The 15,762-nt window shown below is 37.9% G+C and overlaps 1 protein-coding gene across 1 annotated transcript; it reads right to left on the bottom strand.

Moving 5' to 3' along the window:
* Positions 1 to 353: 353 nt before the first annotated feature.
* Positions 354 to 15,223, bottom strand: mmp2 (matrix metallopeptidase 2). The gene is made up of 13 exons (XM_030129767.1): positions 14,862 to 15,223; positions 14,461 to 14,687; positions 12,089 to 12,237; positions 9,906 to 10,034; positions 9,159 to 9,332; positions 8,332 to 8,505; positions 7,360 to 7,533; positions 6,966 to 7,121; positions 6,716 to 6,842; positions 4,092 to 4,228; positions 3,385 to 3,544; positions 3,009 to 3,118; positions 354 to 1,532 (listed from the first exon to the last, which is right to left on the bottom strand). The coding sequence occupies exons 1-13, from the start codon at positions 15,015 to 15,017 to the stop codon at positions 1,429 to 1,431; spliced, it is 1,977 nt and encodes a 658-aa protein (XP_029985627.1). The 5' UTR covers positions 15,018 to 15,223; the 3' UTR covers positions 354 to 1,428.
* Between the last annotated feature and the right edge of the window lie 539 nt (positions 15,224 to 15,762).

Genomic DNA, 15,762 nt, shown 5'->3' with positions numbered 1-15,762 from the left:
TAACATAGTACTTGAGTCTGCATTTTATTTTAAAACTGTGCCTCCGATTTGATTTGCAGATTAAATTTTTTGTTTACATGTGTTACATGTGCTTCATGTATGTTAATATTATTCATATACAGACCCCTGTTAGTGCACAAGACTATAATATTGACTGGTATGATTGTTTTTTTTTTGTTGTTGTTTTTTTTTGTTTTTTTTTTTGCATTATAATTAGTTCTGCTTTTGATGCAAATATGCTGCCCACTTCTTACAACTGAGAATGAATAAATATCGAATCGTTTTCTGGCTAATTACTTTGTTTGTGAAGCCCCTGATGTCACACCCCATGTTTTTTTTCTTTATCACTCATATCATATTGACCATCTTTATTGATGACAGTAACAAAGTGCACAAGCATTAAAAACAACACAAAACAAGTTGTTAAAACACTGAAAATTAAAAGAGAATATAAAAAAGATTGTTAAACAATACTACTGTGGTACTCTTGTCATGATTCCATCATGCAGCAAAGCTATACAGCCTCTAGAGGCAACCTGTGCCTTTAATCGTTCTGTACCGTTAGTAACAGGAAATGCAAAATGGAGCTACCATGACAATATACTGGACTCCATAATGCACAGTTCCCTTGTATAGTCCTATACAAAGTGCTAGCCAAATGAAGAATAATGTGTACTACTTTATGACATCCAAAAAATGCTAAGTAGTCCCATCCAACATAGTTACACTGAGTATAAATTGTGTGTATATAAAGGACTATATGCAAAAAGCAAAATCTAAAGCACCATTTTCGGTCAGACACATTGTGCACATTCATTTTTTTCTAAATGTATTGCACAATAATGACAAAATTAATTAAAAATGATACATTTATAAAACTGCACTTAGTACACTGGACATAAACGTTATTCTAAGCCAACATGAATTAATCATATGTTGTATAACAGATTTTCAGAATCAAATTTGCATAAAAAGGAAATATCTCACAGCACAGTACAGCACTGCGTTCAATGCAGTGTGGACATACCTGATGTCTGAGTTTAACAAAAGAAAACAAATACAAAAAAACAAACCAAAAAAATCTATAAAAAATAAACCAAACAGGGGGTACATATTGTAATAAATCTGCATCAGCAAAACAAATAAACTGTCAGTATCACACACAGTAATATAATGACTATCCAGTTGCCTATGTTCAGCCTGTGTCAAAGGTCCGGAGGTGCCTTTCTACAAAGCTGGAGGCTGGTTATACAGGCTGGAAGGGACATGTCTCCCAAAGAAACATGCAGAGTTGTCAGAATAAAAACTTAGAACAGTGTGCACTGTGGCGACTTCAACATGTGTGCGGTACAATGGTAATGTCTTTGCGAGGCCAGACGTCATCACAGGAATTAGCCAGTTGCAAGATTTTCATTCTTATATAAATGCTCAACAACCAAGCCAGTCCTTTGTAATTTCACCCAGTTTGACGATCTTCAAGCTGCTGTCTTCCAGCTTGAAATAGTGGCTGCCTTTGAAGAAGTAGCTGTAATCTGTAAAAGACAAGCACAATGTATTAAATAAAAAAGGTACAAATTTTAAAAAATGCATAGATTGAAAAAACATCAAGTTTTCTAAAAGGATATGCACTGACAGTGGAATCAGTCTAATTCATGGTGACAAGGATTAATATGTACAATCAGGCTTTGGTGAAGACACAGTTGAGCATTTCTGTGAATTATGTAAATGGGGTGCACACAGAGGCACCTCTGTGGAGGGACACAGACTTGCTTTATAGAAATCTGAGGGGAAGGGGCTATGTGATGCTTACTGTACTGTGTATGTTAGGAGAGCAGTAATGGAAAATCCCTGGTTGGTGGTCATAGACAGGAATCTGCAGAGCACCTCTAACCTCAAGGACACATGACTGACAATCTCAGAGGAAGTTTACCAGAGTCATTGCTGACAGCGTGTGTTTGACTGGAGCTAAAATGCACACAGCAAATTCACACTAACAGTTAACAGATTTAAAGAACCTCTCTCTCTGACTGTCTGTAGTGAACATCAGACTACAACAGAAATACTCCTTCCTTTTTCACCCGACCTCAGTGCAATAATCACAACCAATGCACCTTGTTTTTTTTAATTTTACCTTGTATACATCCTATACTGTCTGTATATATCCTTATATGTTGCACATATTTATTTTATCTGTAGTGTAGAGTTAGCATTTTGTATATTTTAGCAGTATTTGTGTATTTAATATTTTATCTTTGTAGTTTTTGTATATTGTCAATATTTTGTGATATTTTTATACAGTTTTTTTGCACTGTTTGCTGCTTAACTGATTTTCATTGTTCCTGTAACAGTGACAATAAAGATCTATTCTATTCTATTCTATTCTATTCTATTCTATTCTATTGTAGTTTGACTTAAATGCTCTTTTGTGTCCTTAGCCGAGCTCATTCCAGGCGAGATCGTGTCATCATTGCTTGCTAGGTTTTGGTATATTAGGAGTTTTATTGACACAGGAACAGTTCCAGGCACCCTGATAAAACCGACTAGATTTTCCTGCAGTCTGGCTAGATGGAATGTCAGTCTGCAGGAAACTGGAACAAAGAGCACCAGCCATAATACAATCACAGTCCTTACATCCACATCAAGTTCCCATTTCCCACAGATTTTCTGAAACACTTAAAGAAAAGGAAAACATTTGTATGGCCCTTCCTAGAAAGAGTGACACGAGGAATATATGATTTTTACCAATAAAGCTCTGTTATTCTAAATTAACTTTAACTCTCAGGTTAACCAATGGCTTCACATACTATGTCTCATTAACTTCAGCTGTACTGTATGTGGTTTGATAAATGGATATGGACACAAATACTGGATGTTAATGCACATATGTGTGTTTTGATGTGATATGTACTTTAAATATCCAAAATAAAGAGTTGCTTTACTCCAAATATTTATGTATCTAAAAGAAATGGCCATTTTTATCACTTATGTAGAAAAAAAAAACATTTTACCAATTCCATTTAGACTGAAGGCAGAGTCTATTCCATCTGGGATGCCATTCCAGGAATCAGCAATAAGTTTAGGGAAGCCAGGATCCATTGCCTTCCTGCTCTCATCCCATCTATTAACACATGATAGAAAACAAGCATTTGAAGATTTTTTGTCAACTACTTCACAGGTTCATGGAAATTAAACAATACGATGAAAACACTTGTAAATCCTTGTGTAGTGTAAGGCTTAACCAAACTGTGCAGTTTAGTTTACACCTAACCAAATCCAGACATGGCTCGGGGCTGCAATAAGAAGTGATGACATCAGCAGCACACGGCTGGGTGTGGCGGCAGTGGATAAACACTCACAAATTGTTGCATTAGCTTTGCTCCTCACCTCCAGAATTTGTCTCCAGAAAACAGGTAAGTCTTCCTGTTTTTCCTGAAGTTGAAGGCAGCATCGATTTGCTGTAGATCAGAGGGAAGGCCAAGGCTAGACAGCCGTTTGGGGTAGCCTCTCTCCAACTCATCTGCTTTGTAGACCCACACCTCGTTGCCTGAAAGGTATTATATTAAAAATCTATAAACAATATTCACAGAGGACAGAATGTGTTATATATAGTGAGATCATTAGTTAACAATCTAGTGTATTAAGTCTCTATAGACGTTTAAGAAAAAGAATAAAAGCCAAAGCTGCTCTGCTGTTAATGTCTTTAAAGTTGCCGAATATATTACGTAAATCTCATCAGTATTCAGGAAAGTTGTCATATTAGTAAAACGCAAAGAATGTATCATAAACCACTAATAACTATGGGGAATATCTCAAGTGTCTCAAGAGCACACACCGCACTCGAGTGCTCTGCCAACATTCCTGCTTCTGCTAATGTTTCAGTTCGTAGAAAAGGCTTTTAAAGGGGAAAAACATCCAAGTGGTAAAAGAATGAAGACGACTCTTTACTCTAGGGAGTGACACTGTCTGTTCCTCTGATTATTATTTAAGCATGGAGGGGTTATAAACAGTTGGTAAAGTTTATGGAAAGCATTAATGTGCTTTAAGCTCCTAATCTCTGGTTTCTGAACACTTTCTTGATTTCTCTAGCATACCTGCAAAGAAGACTGTTTTTTCCTCCACTGGATTCTCATAGGCAGCGTCTATCTTGGCAGGCAGGTCGGGCCAGTAGGTGGCCACTAACATAGGTCCACTGGGCCTGTTTCTGAAGTTGACTGACCTGAACAGGAATCTGGAAGACAGAGAAGGAGTGGGTGAGTGATCGTAAGGTAGACGAGTTGAGGATGAAATAGGAGTGAGAGCGAAAGAGGGCCAGAGGGGAACGATGAGGAGGTGCGGGAAATGTGTGCATGTGTGTGTGTGTATGTGTGTGTGTGTGTGTTATAGAGGGGATTTTAGTGCAAGTGCTTCACTGGCCGAGCCAACCACAATGGCCTGATTCATGAGCATCTGGTTCTCGTTAGGACTAAGGCTGCCGACGCCAGCGGAACAAGACCCATCTTGCCCGGATTTCCAATACACAGCTGCGCAACAACGACAGCTTCCCAAACTCTTTTCCACTGACCTATTTTTAAAAAGAAAAATATCTGCCAATGATAAAGATAAGTTGTTGTAAAGATAAAATTCAGACCATCCATAATAGCATCAGAAATCATCTGTGTAGAGTTGAAATCATTACATGCATTGTTTAATCGCTCAGTTTGCTAAGTTCTTGTCACGTAGCAACAATATCCAAAAAGATTCATCTTAAACATTACCAAAGCCCCTTAAAAGTAATACTGTCAATTGCAAACATCCACTGTTGGTTACATGCAAGGACATTCTCATAATAAATACTAGACGACTCTAATCAGTAGCTTGGCCAAACTATGAGACAGACTTTGTAATTGCCCTGTTTTTAAGCTTTCAGAGACAGACAGGTTTTTATGCTGAGCACTGGGAATCCTACAAGCATTACTCAATACATCATGTCAACATTTGTACTACATCATAAATAGGGTGAGCCAGAAGAAAAGGTGGATCCCATGTTTAAAACAGGAGTCAAGTAAGCATTTGCCCTGGAGCCCAGAGGGCACTGGTTTTTATTTGAAGCTATAAAACTTGGCTTGTACCAGAACTCTACAACTCACAAATCTGACATGGCCTTAAGGCAACACATTAAGTCTCTGTGAAGGGCAACAAAACAGGACTGTTCTGGAACTTTACTAATCCCAGATTTTGAGAGATACATCCTACTGTCTATTTACTTCAGTGCCTTCAGATACCCTTGGTTCTAAATTTCTCACTATCTTCGAAGACTTCAGAATTTTTTATTAAGCAGCTGAAATAGAAAGTCAACGAACAGAGGAAGCGGCTGAGCTTTACAAGCAAACAACAACGAAGAATAACAGTCCACTTGTCCAAATAACAGAAGCAGTAAGACAATTATTGCAGCCCCTAAACAGCCCATAACCAACACATACTGCTGGTATTTTATTTCACACAGTTCAGCTGCTGGTTCCCATTTGTGTTTTCATCAGTCTGAATCTTGAGATGTCTAAGGAGTTACCTCAAACCTTAGGTAATCCACAGAAAATAAAGTTTCAACCCAGCTTGATTTCCCAAAATGAGCCAAAGTTTCACATGGTCCACAGAGCACTCTGTGAGATTCTGTGCTGCTCTGCCGATTGCTGTCAATAAGTGGAAGAGAGCCACACTAAGGTGAAAAGTAATTCTGTGTTAAAGCAGGATTTGTGAGTAGGATTGTGGCTTGTTTCTCCCAGGTTTTCTGGGAGGAAAACCAGGCTGGCGGAAAGACTCAGCTCTTTGGTAGGGAGGTTTGCTGGCATGTTTTCTTTGGACACATTTCCAAAATGGCAGTGAGAGATATACAGCTATGTTAGCAGCAGGATTTGACACTTAAACACTAACAAGGAAACTTTTTGTGATTTCTATCAGTTCCTTATTTGTCACTTTATTGTTTTTGGTCTAAAAAAACTGTCATTCAGCTGTTGTGATGAAAATGTTGACATCCTAATGGGGAAAAAACACTGACTCACAAAGACTGTTGACTAAGCCAAAGCTCTTTCTGAAGCTCCTCTTCTGCAAAGGGTTAGCCAGTGGACACTGAGCATACACAACTTTCTGTTCACTGGCGCCTGTGGAAGGCTGTAGACCATGTTTATGACTGACAACTATTTTGGTTGTTACTGTATGAGCGTATGAAAACTTTGTTTTTGTCTAACTAATTGCCACTTCATGAAGCAATCACATAAACCATAGTCTTCTACAAGCAAGTCTGTAGTGTGAGAAACAATAATTTACAACAACCTTGTGTCAAACTGCTCCTTGTTTGTGGGTAAATAATTATGACATACTGGTTGTGCAGTCCGTCTTACTGTCATCAAGCCTTAAGCAAGCCACTGGGTTAGATTGTGCATATTTCCCATAAATCAGAGACCGGAAATTTGGAGAACAAGCCAGTACCCACAATTTTCCAATGAGTCAGGTATGGATTTCACATGACATGATTCAGATGGCCAACAAAAACATGGTGGTTTGCATATGTTAACAAGATCAAATACTTCTAAATGCAGCAAGGAAATATGATGATGAATGTTACTGAACTATAGCTTTACGACAGTCAACAAACAGAAATATGGAAGTTTGGGGTCAAATTGGTAGATTCTTGTTGGTACAGGTGGACCATAAAGACTGTTTGTTGATTTGTTCTGATTACCTGTCCTTGAAGAAGAAGGTCTCTCCTCTGATCTGTGCCACAGCATCAAAAACAGTTGGTTCATTACAGATGTCCATGGGAGTTACTGGGCCCTGGGTTGGAGGTAACGGTCTGTCTGTTGGCACACCTATTGGGACAGCAATTACAACATATGAATCATCTGAGAGTGAAATGTGCATCGTCCTTTTTGATCTTACACTAAGGTTTATCTTGGTCCATTGAATGAGCCATAAATCATATGTTATCTCACCATAAAGCTCCTGGATGCCATTGATATCATCCTGAGACAGTCTGAAGTCTTTAGTGAAGGTGTAAATGGGAGCCATCAGCGCTCCAGGGTCCTGAGAGTGTTCCAAACCAAGGGCATGACCAAACTCATGGGCTGCCACCAGGAACAAACTGTAGCCTGGAAACATGAAACACAATCAACACAGAGACTATTCACTTCAGAAAGAGGATGACTGAAGGATAACAGAATGAGAAATGATGAGCAAAAGACATTTTTTTTAATGTTTTCTGGCATAACAATATCCAGATGCCCTTTCAAAGGCGGATACCAGATCTATGTTCATTTTTCTTGGGAATTTAACTGAATAAAGAAATATTACAACATGTTTTGTAACCCATATGTCATTGCGTCATACCTTGATCGGGACAGAAACCCCATTTGCGGTCATCATCATAACTCTTGGTGGTAGCGCACCACATCTTGCCATCACTGCGTCCAGATGAGGTGCAGGAATCGTAGGTGTCTCCCAGGAAAGTGAAAGGGAAAGCACAGGGGCTTCCCTCTGCATTTCCTCCCACTGTTGACATGGCTGGAGGAAGAAAAGTCATGTTTCAATGGACACAGTAACCTCCATCAGTTCACTGTGTCAGGAACTCATACATGTCAGAATGCTTTTTAATAATTCGGTTCGTGTTATATTGTGAAATGAGTGCACATAATGTTGAAAGTGCTGGCACGATGTAAGCAACATTAATAACTAATCCACTGGGCTCAAAACCACAAAGCACCCACCCAAATTGACTTCCTTTCAAAGAGAGATAAATCTCAATCTGGCAAGAGCGATTTTGTGATGTTCTTTCTTTTTTTTTTTTCTTTTTTTAAATAATTTCTTATTCAGCACATGCTATCATATAAGGCTTTCCAACAAAGCTATATTCCAAATCAGTCAGAACCAGCCCCGGGGGTAATATCTCACTCTGTCGATCTCCCTGTCTCTCTCCCTTTTCCTACTACACTACCTCAAAACTAAAACCAGTCCCTCTGACAGAATGGAAAGTAAGCCCTGCCACTGAACATTAAAATACTTTTGCAGCCATTCAGCAGACCACAAGCAAGACTGAAAATCCCAGCTGGAGCATTCCTGTAGACAATATACGGTAGGGAACCATTAAATGCAGATTAAATACAGCCAGTAAAATACTCTATGCAGCTCTGCAAATACAAAACCCTAAACATAAACAGGACACACAAGTTAAAAAAATAAATAATTGTATGCACACATGTTGGTATCTGCAGAATAGATAAGGGGCATTCTTTTTAAAGCAATGGAGAGGTTTTTTTTTTCTTTTTCGAATGATGTGAATAGTCTGTAGATGACAAAACCTACCAGTTTCGGGGCAGAATCCATAGGTTTTGTCGCGGTCGTAATCCTCCGTTGTTGCACACCAGCGGTACCCATCATCCCTTCCCTGAGTGGTGCATCCATCATACTTCTCTCCCTGAAAGTTGAAGGGGAATTTGCATGGAGCTCCTTCAGCATTTCCACCGAGGGTAAACAGTACTGGAATGCAAAGATTAGCATGTGTTAAAGACAACCTTCAAATGCCATATGTAACGCAATACTTTTATATCCGAAGACACAGAAAGACAAAAGAAACCAAGAGACGATTATACAAAAGCTACACAGATCAGATAGCTCCAGTACAAACTGCTTTCACTCGTGTTTCGATAATATACAACAACTCAGTACATGTGTACTTTGGCAATTAGCTGTAATATGCATGTGAGCATGTTAGTACCATGGACAGCAACATAACACAGATAAACAAAATGTTTGACAAAGCCCAGTGTTCTAAAGTGGGGCAGTAACTTGGAAAAGAAATATTCCATAATCAACTCCAAACAAAAAACATCACTTTCCTGGCATTACTTTCTAGCCTACTTTGTTTCAGTCCAAAATCAGCAGAACAGCTTTTGAGTTTAAAAAGAATATGATCTGAAGTGTTACTTTGCCAACTGTGATGAAAACTGTTTAATTCACCCAGTTACTTAATATGTATGTGGTCCAATAAAATGCAAGTAGGACAACTCCCTGGTTCTGTTAAGGTTAAAAGAGAGCGATTTATACACCTATACAAAGGTGGAAAGTTGTGTTTTACTTTCAATTTACTGCTACATCATGAGGTCAAAAACTGAACAACAGAATAAACTTACATTCATGGGGGCAGAAACCATATTTGCCATCATCATCAAAGTTGTAAGTGGTGGAGCACCACAGAAATCCATCATCACGGCCCTGAGATGTACAACTGTTGTATTCAGTGCCCATGAAAAGGAAGGGGAATTTACAGAACTCCCCATCAGCGTTGCCAAACTTCACCTTCACCACTGTTCAAAAGATAAATACATCTTTAGTTATTCTCATTTACATGGTCAGAAAGGAACTAAAGTACACACTCCTTAGTAAATGGTCTAAAACTACTGGTACTAAATAAAACCACCGGTGTAAAAAGAAAGTCTTGTGAGATGTTTTGGCATGATAAGACATGAATAATTAGGTTTGTAGATGAATTTTTCACAAATAATAAACACAGACGAGAGGGGCCGAATACTGGGAAATACATAAAACTATCTGGGTCAATGGATGCAAACACAAACGCAGCGCAGTTGAATCATTTTTTCTTTTCAGTTTCCAGATGGCTGAGCTTTGCTGAAGCCAGTGCCAGAAAGTTCATACTAAGTTAAGATGATCCAAACAAAGTACTCAGATTCAGATTAGTTTTAACACTGTTAACATCAGTGTGAGTGTGCTCCAACATCTCAGCTGACACACAATCGATTAATGTTATCTTGTCTTGTCATGACTCTTAATGCATAAAAGCGTAGTTAAATAAAACAATATGCTGCTATAACAACAAAACAATACTAATAGTTTCAATGGAAAATCCTTTTTTCTTTTACCTTGGCCCTCTCCCAGTGTCCACTGTTCATCATCATCAAAGTGGGAGTCTCCCCCGATTCCTGGCCCCGGAGCGAAGGCATGAGCCAACAGACCATCTTTGCCATCAAAAGGGTAACCATCTCCATGCTCTGGTGATGATTTTTCAATATACGGATGGATTAGGAAATGAATTCATTGCTGCAAACATAATTTTTTCCAAGCATGACAACATCCCACATCATCAAGGTCAAGGTCAAGTTTATTTATATAGCACATTTAAAACAATGGAAAGTGCCTAAAGTGCGCTACAGTAAAGATATACTGTACTGTAAAGATATACTAAAACTTGTCAAATAATAATAGTAATAATAATAAATATATATATAAATAGGATAAATAGCATCTAAAACACAACCAGAAGATTAAACAAATAAAAGTCACACTTGCGTTAAAGTGTTCAGACCCATCAGTCAGTTCAGACCCTGTTACTCTGTGTGTTGAATACAGCCACTAAATAAACCTAAATAGTCTTAAATAATCTTAGACATCTCTAGGTTATACATTTTATTCATTTAAATATTAGGAGAAATACCCAACCTGACAGGTTAGAACTGCTTATAACATAAACAGATCCTGATACTGTCATTTTATCTGAAATTCAGTCAGTAACTCTGAGATAACCTGAGATCATTATAATCCCTTTGGACCAAATAAAAATTGAATAGTAGGCGTGGCCATTTTACTTGCAATGTTATTAATGCAGTCCCAGGAGAGAGATAGTTTGAGGTTTTCATTTCAGACGTGTGTGTTTGGCAAAGTTTTTCTATTACTTTGTATGGAGAGATTCCTCCTCAGCCACTGAGATCAGAACAATATTTCAGCCAGGAAACAAATATTTCCAGACAGAAACAATAAGCCTCAAAATTATAGTTACTAATATAAATGTTATTACATTTTCTGAGGTGCCTTGTTTTTGTTCTGTTGTAATTACTCCTTTCCCAATAGGGTCATCTCTGGTCAGGCAGGGTGATATCATAATACTGGAAGTGAGCATCTATGTTTTTTTAGGGAGGAATGACTGGAATGGCCTGTGGAAAGTCCACATTGCCCGTTATTTTAAACAGCGTGCTTAAATATAAAGTAGGTAAGCAGAGTGTAGAGTCACTGTAAAAACATGGATGTGGTCAAGTTCCTGTAGTGTCACAAAACAAGATGTAAACTGGTGTTCAGTAGGCTTTTAACATGACATTTTTATAACAAGTGGTGCCAGGCACAACAAACCCCGCCCCTTGAACAAATTGCAGCTCATTTTGGCATCGATCCAGTTGATGTCATCATGTCTATGCATGTGTTGATGTCAGGATATAAATTGCCTCTATATATGTGCCAGGTTTGAAGTAAATTGAAGCAAAATTTATGTTTTTATAGACATTTGAAATTTCACCCATTATATGTAAATGGGAGAGGAAAAAGATTTTAAAAATTCATTAAAAAAAAAATTTTTGAACTTTGACCTACTTTTCCCAAAATGTAACCACATCTATTCTGGATCACTGGCAATCTATAATCCCAATTTGGTATGAATTCAACCAACAGTTTTGCTGCTACACACATGTGAAATTTCACCCATTATGAGTAAATGGGGGAAAAAAAATACTTAAGAAATTCATAAAAAATGTTAACTTTGACCTACTTTCCCAAAATGTACTGACATCTATTCTGGGTCACTGGCAATCTATGAACCCAATTTTGTATGAATTCAACCAATAATTTTGCTGCTACAGACGTTTGAAATTTCGCCCATTGTAAGTAAATGGGGAAAAAAAGATTTTTAAAATTCATGAAAATTTTGAACTTGGACCTACTTTTCTCAAAATGTAATCAGTTCTATTCTGAGTCACTATAATTGAACTGAAGTAATAGTTTTGGTGCTAGAGTGCTAACAAACAAACCAACCAACCAACCAACAAACTGAACCAAAAACAATACCCCTTGTCTCCCCTTTGGGGGGAGGGGGTAATAATGCTACCAATGGAAGGCCACTTCACTTTGTCATAGTCTAATCAGCACAGTATTTAGCAAAGTATGAAAAATTCTCACTTGAAATGCAATGCTCGAAGTCTTAAATCTCGTAAATGAAGTTATTTTTTTCAGCATTTTTATTGTGTCTATATAAGAATTATCTATACTGCTCTATACGTACCATTGCGTCCAAAATTAATCATGATGTCAGCCTCTCCATCCATGAGTCGGGTGAATGTGAGTGGGGTCACATCACTCCATACTTTAAAGGCTCTGAAGAAAGCATCATTTATGACTTCTTCATCTAGATCGGGTGTGTATCCCAGGATTCTACAGTGAACACAAAGTTTTATTAAATAACATAAACAAGAGCACAGAATAGATGTCGAAAACAATCGACGTAATGGGTTCAGTCACGTTGACATCTGCAGCGGCCTGTCTACTCCAGATATTGTATATTACAAGATCTCTTCCTCTGTTAGAGACTATGGAAACAAATCCAGTTAAATTCAGCCAGTCACAGACCATGAATCATCTGGTGAAAATGCTTCCTGAAGCAGCGCTCAGCCACAAAGACTGTGATATGCATGTCTACGCAGTCCCTCCGTAAAAAAACAGTCTAAGATCTCTCGGTTGTTATTGACTTTGGCTTGCAGTCTTCCTTACAAACACACAGGCAGACGGGCTGGAACTATCAGGACACAGAAAACCGCTGATATAAATAAACCAGATCCACATTGTTGTAAACCTCAAACAGAACAAAAACACAAGACCTGACACATACTGCGTAGGAATGCTGGGGTTAGCAAGATGCAAACGCTTCATGACTGTGTGGATGGGGGTGGGGTGGTCTGGAAGTAGTGGTGGGGTTTAAGAGAGGTCAGGTAGGGCCAGACTGGGGTCCATCCATCAAAGAAAACATCAAGACTCTGGCCCTCAGCTGCTGATACGTCTTTAAAGTAAAATAAAAACCTCTGCAGCTTGATTAAAAATAAAGAAAAACAGCTGAGTGACCCAAATCCATGGAACTTTTTCCACATCTTATGGTTTCACTTATCGTAATTTGATCTTTTTAGAGCACATTTGTGTGTAAATACAATAAGATGATGCTTTAACCGATAAAGACCCAGTACTACTTTTGGGGCAGTTCCCAAATGAAATTTTCTCTCTATTTCACTATTTATTATAATATTATCCTTGGTATTTTGTATTTTTCAGGTTAAATCAAGTATTTTTCTATATTTAATTTACAGATCATGTAGATGTTCATTAAACCTCAGAGTAAATTCGAAACGTTTTTTAATCAAAAAAAGAGAAAACTGAAAAAGTAAGTGAATTTTTCAGTAAAATCTATCATTAACTGAACATAAACCAAGCACCTCCATCCACTGTCATGGATCCAACTCTATGGGTTTTACTGGTGAATCAACGTTGTAGACCAGGGGTGTCAAACTCATTTTAGTTCAGGGGCCACATTCAGCCTAATATAATATAAAGTGGGCCGGACCAGTGAAATAATATAAATAATAGGATAAGAACTTATAAATAATGTCAACTCCAAAGTTTTTTTCTCTGTTTTTGAGTTAAAAAAGTCAAATTCCGTAATGAAAATGTTTACATCTACGAACTGTACTTGAACATAACATGAACAAATCTGAACAACCTGAAAATTCTTAAGAAAAATAAGTGCAATTTTAATAATATTACGCCTTAGTGTATCATTTATACATGTGCATCACAACTTACAGATCACAGTGGATTTACAAATACACAGAACATTTAGTAAGAGGCAGAACATTGTTACAATTCCACATACTTCTCTTAAGAGATTTCAGGTTATTCACATTTTTTTGCAAAAGGCTATAGTCTGTAAATGTAAACATTTTTGTGTAATTTTCCTTTTTTTTTTTACACTACAACAAAGAGAAAAACTTGTAGTTGTCATTATTTATAGGTTATTCTGACTGTATTTTACTGGTCGAACCCACTTGAGATTGAATTGACCTAAAATGATTCGAACATCCTTGATTGTTAATATCTTAAGTGTAATTTCTGCATTTCACAAATGCATCCCAGGGGCCAAACTGGACCGTTTGGCGGGCCGGTTTTGGCCCCCAGGCCACATGTTTGACACCTGTGTTGTAGATGATGACTACGTAGCCTCTGAACGTCCAAATGGGTCATATCTGATGACCATGAAAAGATGACAAACTGTATTTTACACCAGTTATTGACATGTATTGACAGGCTTAGTGAATCAGAAGTTACTTGACCCTTTAGATCAGTAGATGCTTTTGGTCACCAGCAGCTGTTTGGGGTTTTATGGGTTAAATACCTATACCACTACTAGACCCACTTCCACAGCAATTATCTTTTTTTATAGGCCGTACTGGAAAAAAAATGTCACTGTATGAGGATTACTAATGAGCTCTAATGGTGTAATGGGTTGTCCACTCGCATCATAAAATACCCCTGCAGGATGCACCTTAACAGTTAAATAAACAGAAATGCATAATAATCCAGCGCCTCATTAGAAATGCATACGTCTCTGACCTGTAGGTGATGTCTTTTTTCTGCCACATGGGTTTCCTGTGGAAGAAGTTGTAATTGGCCACATCTGGGACACCACAGCGGGGCTTTTTCATGATATCCACAGTTTTGGCATCAATTTCTCCAGTCTCTTGCAGGGAGAAGAACTTTTGCATTTTCTTCAGTGTGTCCTTCAGCACCATTAGGTTGCATCTATCTTGTGGGCATCCATAAAACTTATTCAAATAGTGCTGATGAAACAAAACAAGGCACAACAGTTTACTTTAAGTATGTGCATAAAATTGCAAAAACAACCTCATTTTGATGAAGTTGAACTATTGAAGTGTTTTTTGGGGAGTGAAAACTTCACAGCCTACTGACCAAACTAGAACAGAGTATTTGGAAAAACAACCAACAAAACTTACCAGAGCAACTTCTTTGTCTGTTTTGGGGGTTGTATCGTCTCCAGGAAACCTGATAATAGGCGAGGGGGCTGCATAAGTTGCTTGAAAAGCGATGAAAACAAACAAAAACACTTTGAGAACAATCCGACGACAATTAAATATCGTCGGAAAGCCCATTTTTGCACTTTTAATATGTGTTAGGTTTAGAGAAGTGGCGTTCGCTCTGGGTTGCAGTCCTGTTCAGCCCTTCAGCTTGTGTTGCCTCTGCTCTTCTGCAGGATTTTTTTTTCTCCTTAACGGGACATCCTGCACCGCGGCTCTATGAACTTTCTCAGTTCTGCTTGCACACGCACTTTTCCCCGACGCTTTCTGCGCAGTCTCCAGGTTGGGAAAGAGGAGCGGGGGAGCCCACAGACACAGGAATAATTCACTGCTTAGTCATAGGGCTGGAGTTCTATCACAGCCTTTTTCTGCGAAACGAGGAATGACTAAAGATGAGAGAAAAAAAAAAAGAAAAAAAAGAGGAGGCAACTACGGATTTGGAGTCACAATGTCCAGAAATGATGCATAGAGTCCAACACAGATGACAAATACCAGTTTGTTAAAAAGTTAGACTCACCATAAGGAGGCGCAACAGGCTCAAAGCATCGACAACCTAAAGAAAAAGTAGACATTTATGGAAGTAAATCTGTCTCATCAGATTTTGAATTATAAAAGCCATTGAATTTCTAGAACTGAATTTTTTTTTGCACTAAAATTAAGTATGTGAATTTTTTTTTTTGCACTGAAATTAAGTATGTGAATTTTTTTTGCACTGAAATTAAGTATCCGAATTTTTTATTTTGCACTGAAATTAAGTATCCAAATTTTTTTGCACTCAAATTAAGTATCTGAATTTTTTTTGCACTGAAATTAAGTATCT

The sequence above is a fragment of the Sphaeramia orbicularis genome, chromosome 3 (assembly GCF_902148855.1).
Source record: "Sphaeramia orbicularis chromosome 3, fSphaOr1.1, whole genome shotgun sequence".
Taxonomy (NCBI): Eukaryota; Metazoa; Chordata; class Actinopteri; order Kurtiformes; family Apogonidae; genus Sphaeramia; species Sphaeramia orbicularis.
This window is presented reverse-complemented; position numbering and strand designations above follow the sequence as displayed.

What these genes read in the sequence shown, in the direction of transcription:
- mmp2 (XM_030129767.1), bottom strand. Translation starts at nt 15,017, where the DNA reads ATGGGCTTTCCGACGATATTTAATTGTCGTCGGATTGTTCTCAAAGTG. An exon ending in ACCTTCTTCTTCAAGGACAG is followed by an intron (nt 4,229 to 6,715) that starts GTAATCAGAACA and finishes TCTGTCTTCCAG; the next exon opens with ATTCCTGTTCAGGTCAGTCA. An exon ending in CTTCAGTCTAAATGGAATTG is followed by an intron (nt 1,533 to 3,008) that starts GTAAAATGTTTT and finishes TGTCTTTTACAG; the next exon opens with ATTACAGCTACTTCTTCAAA.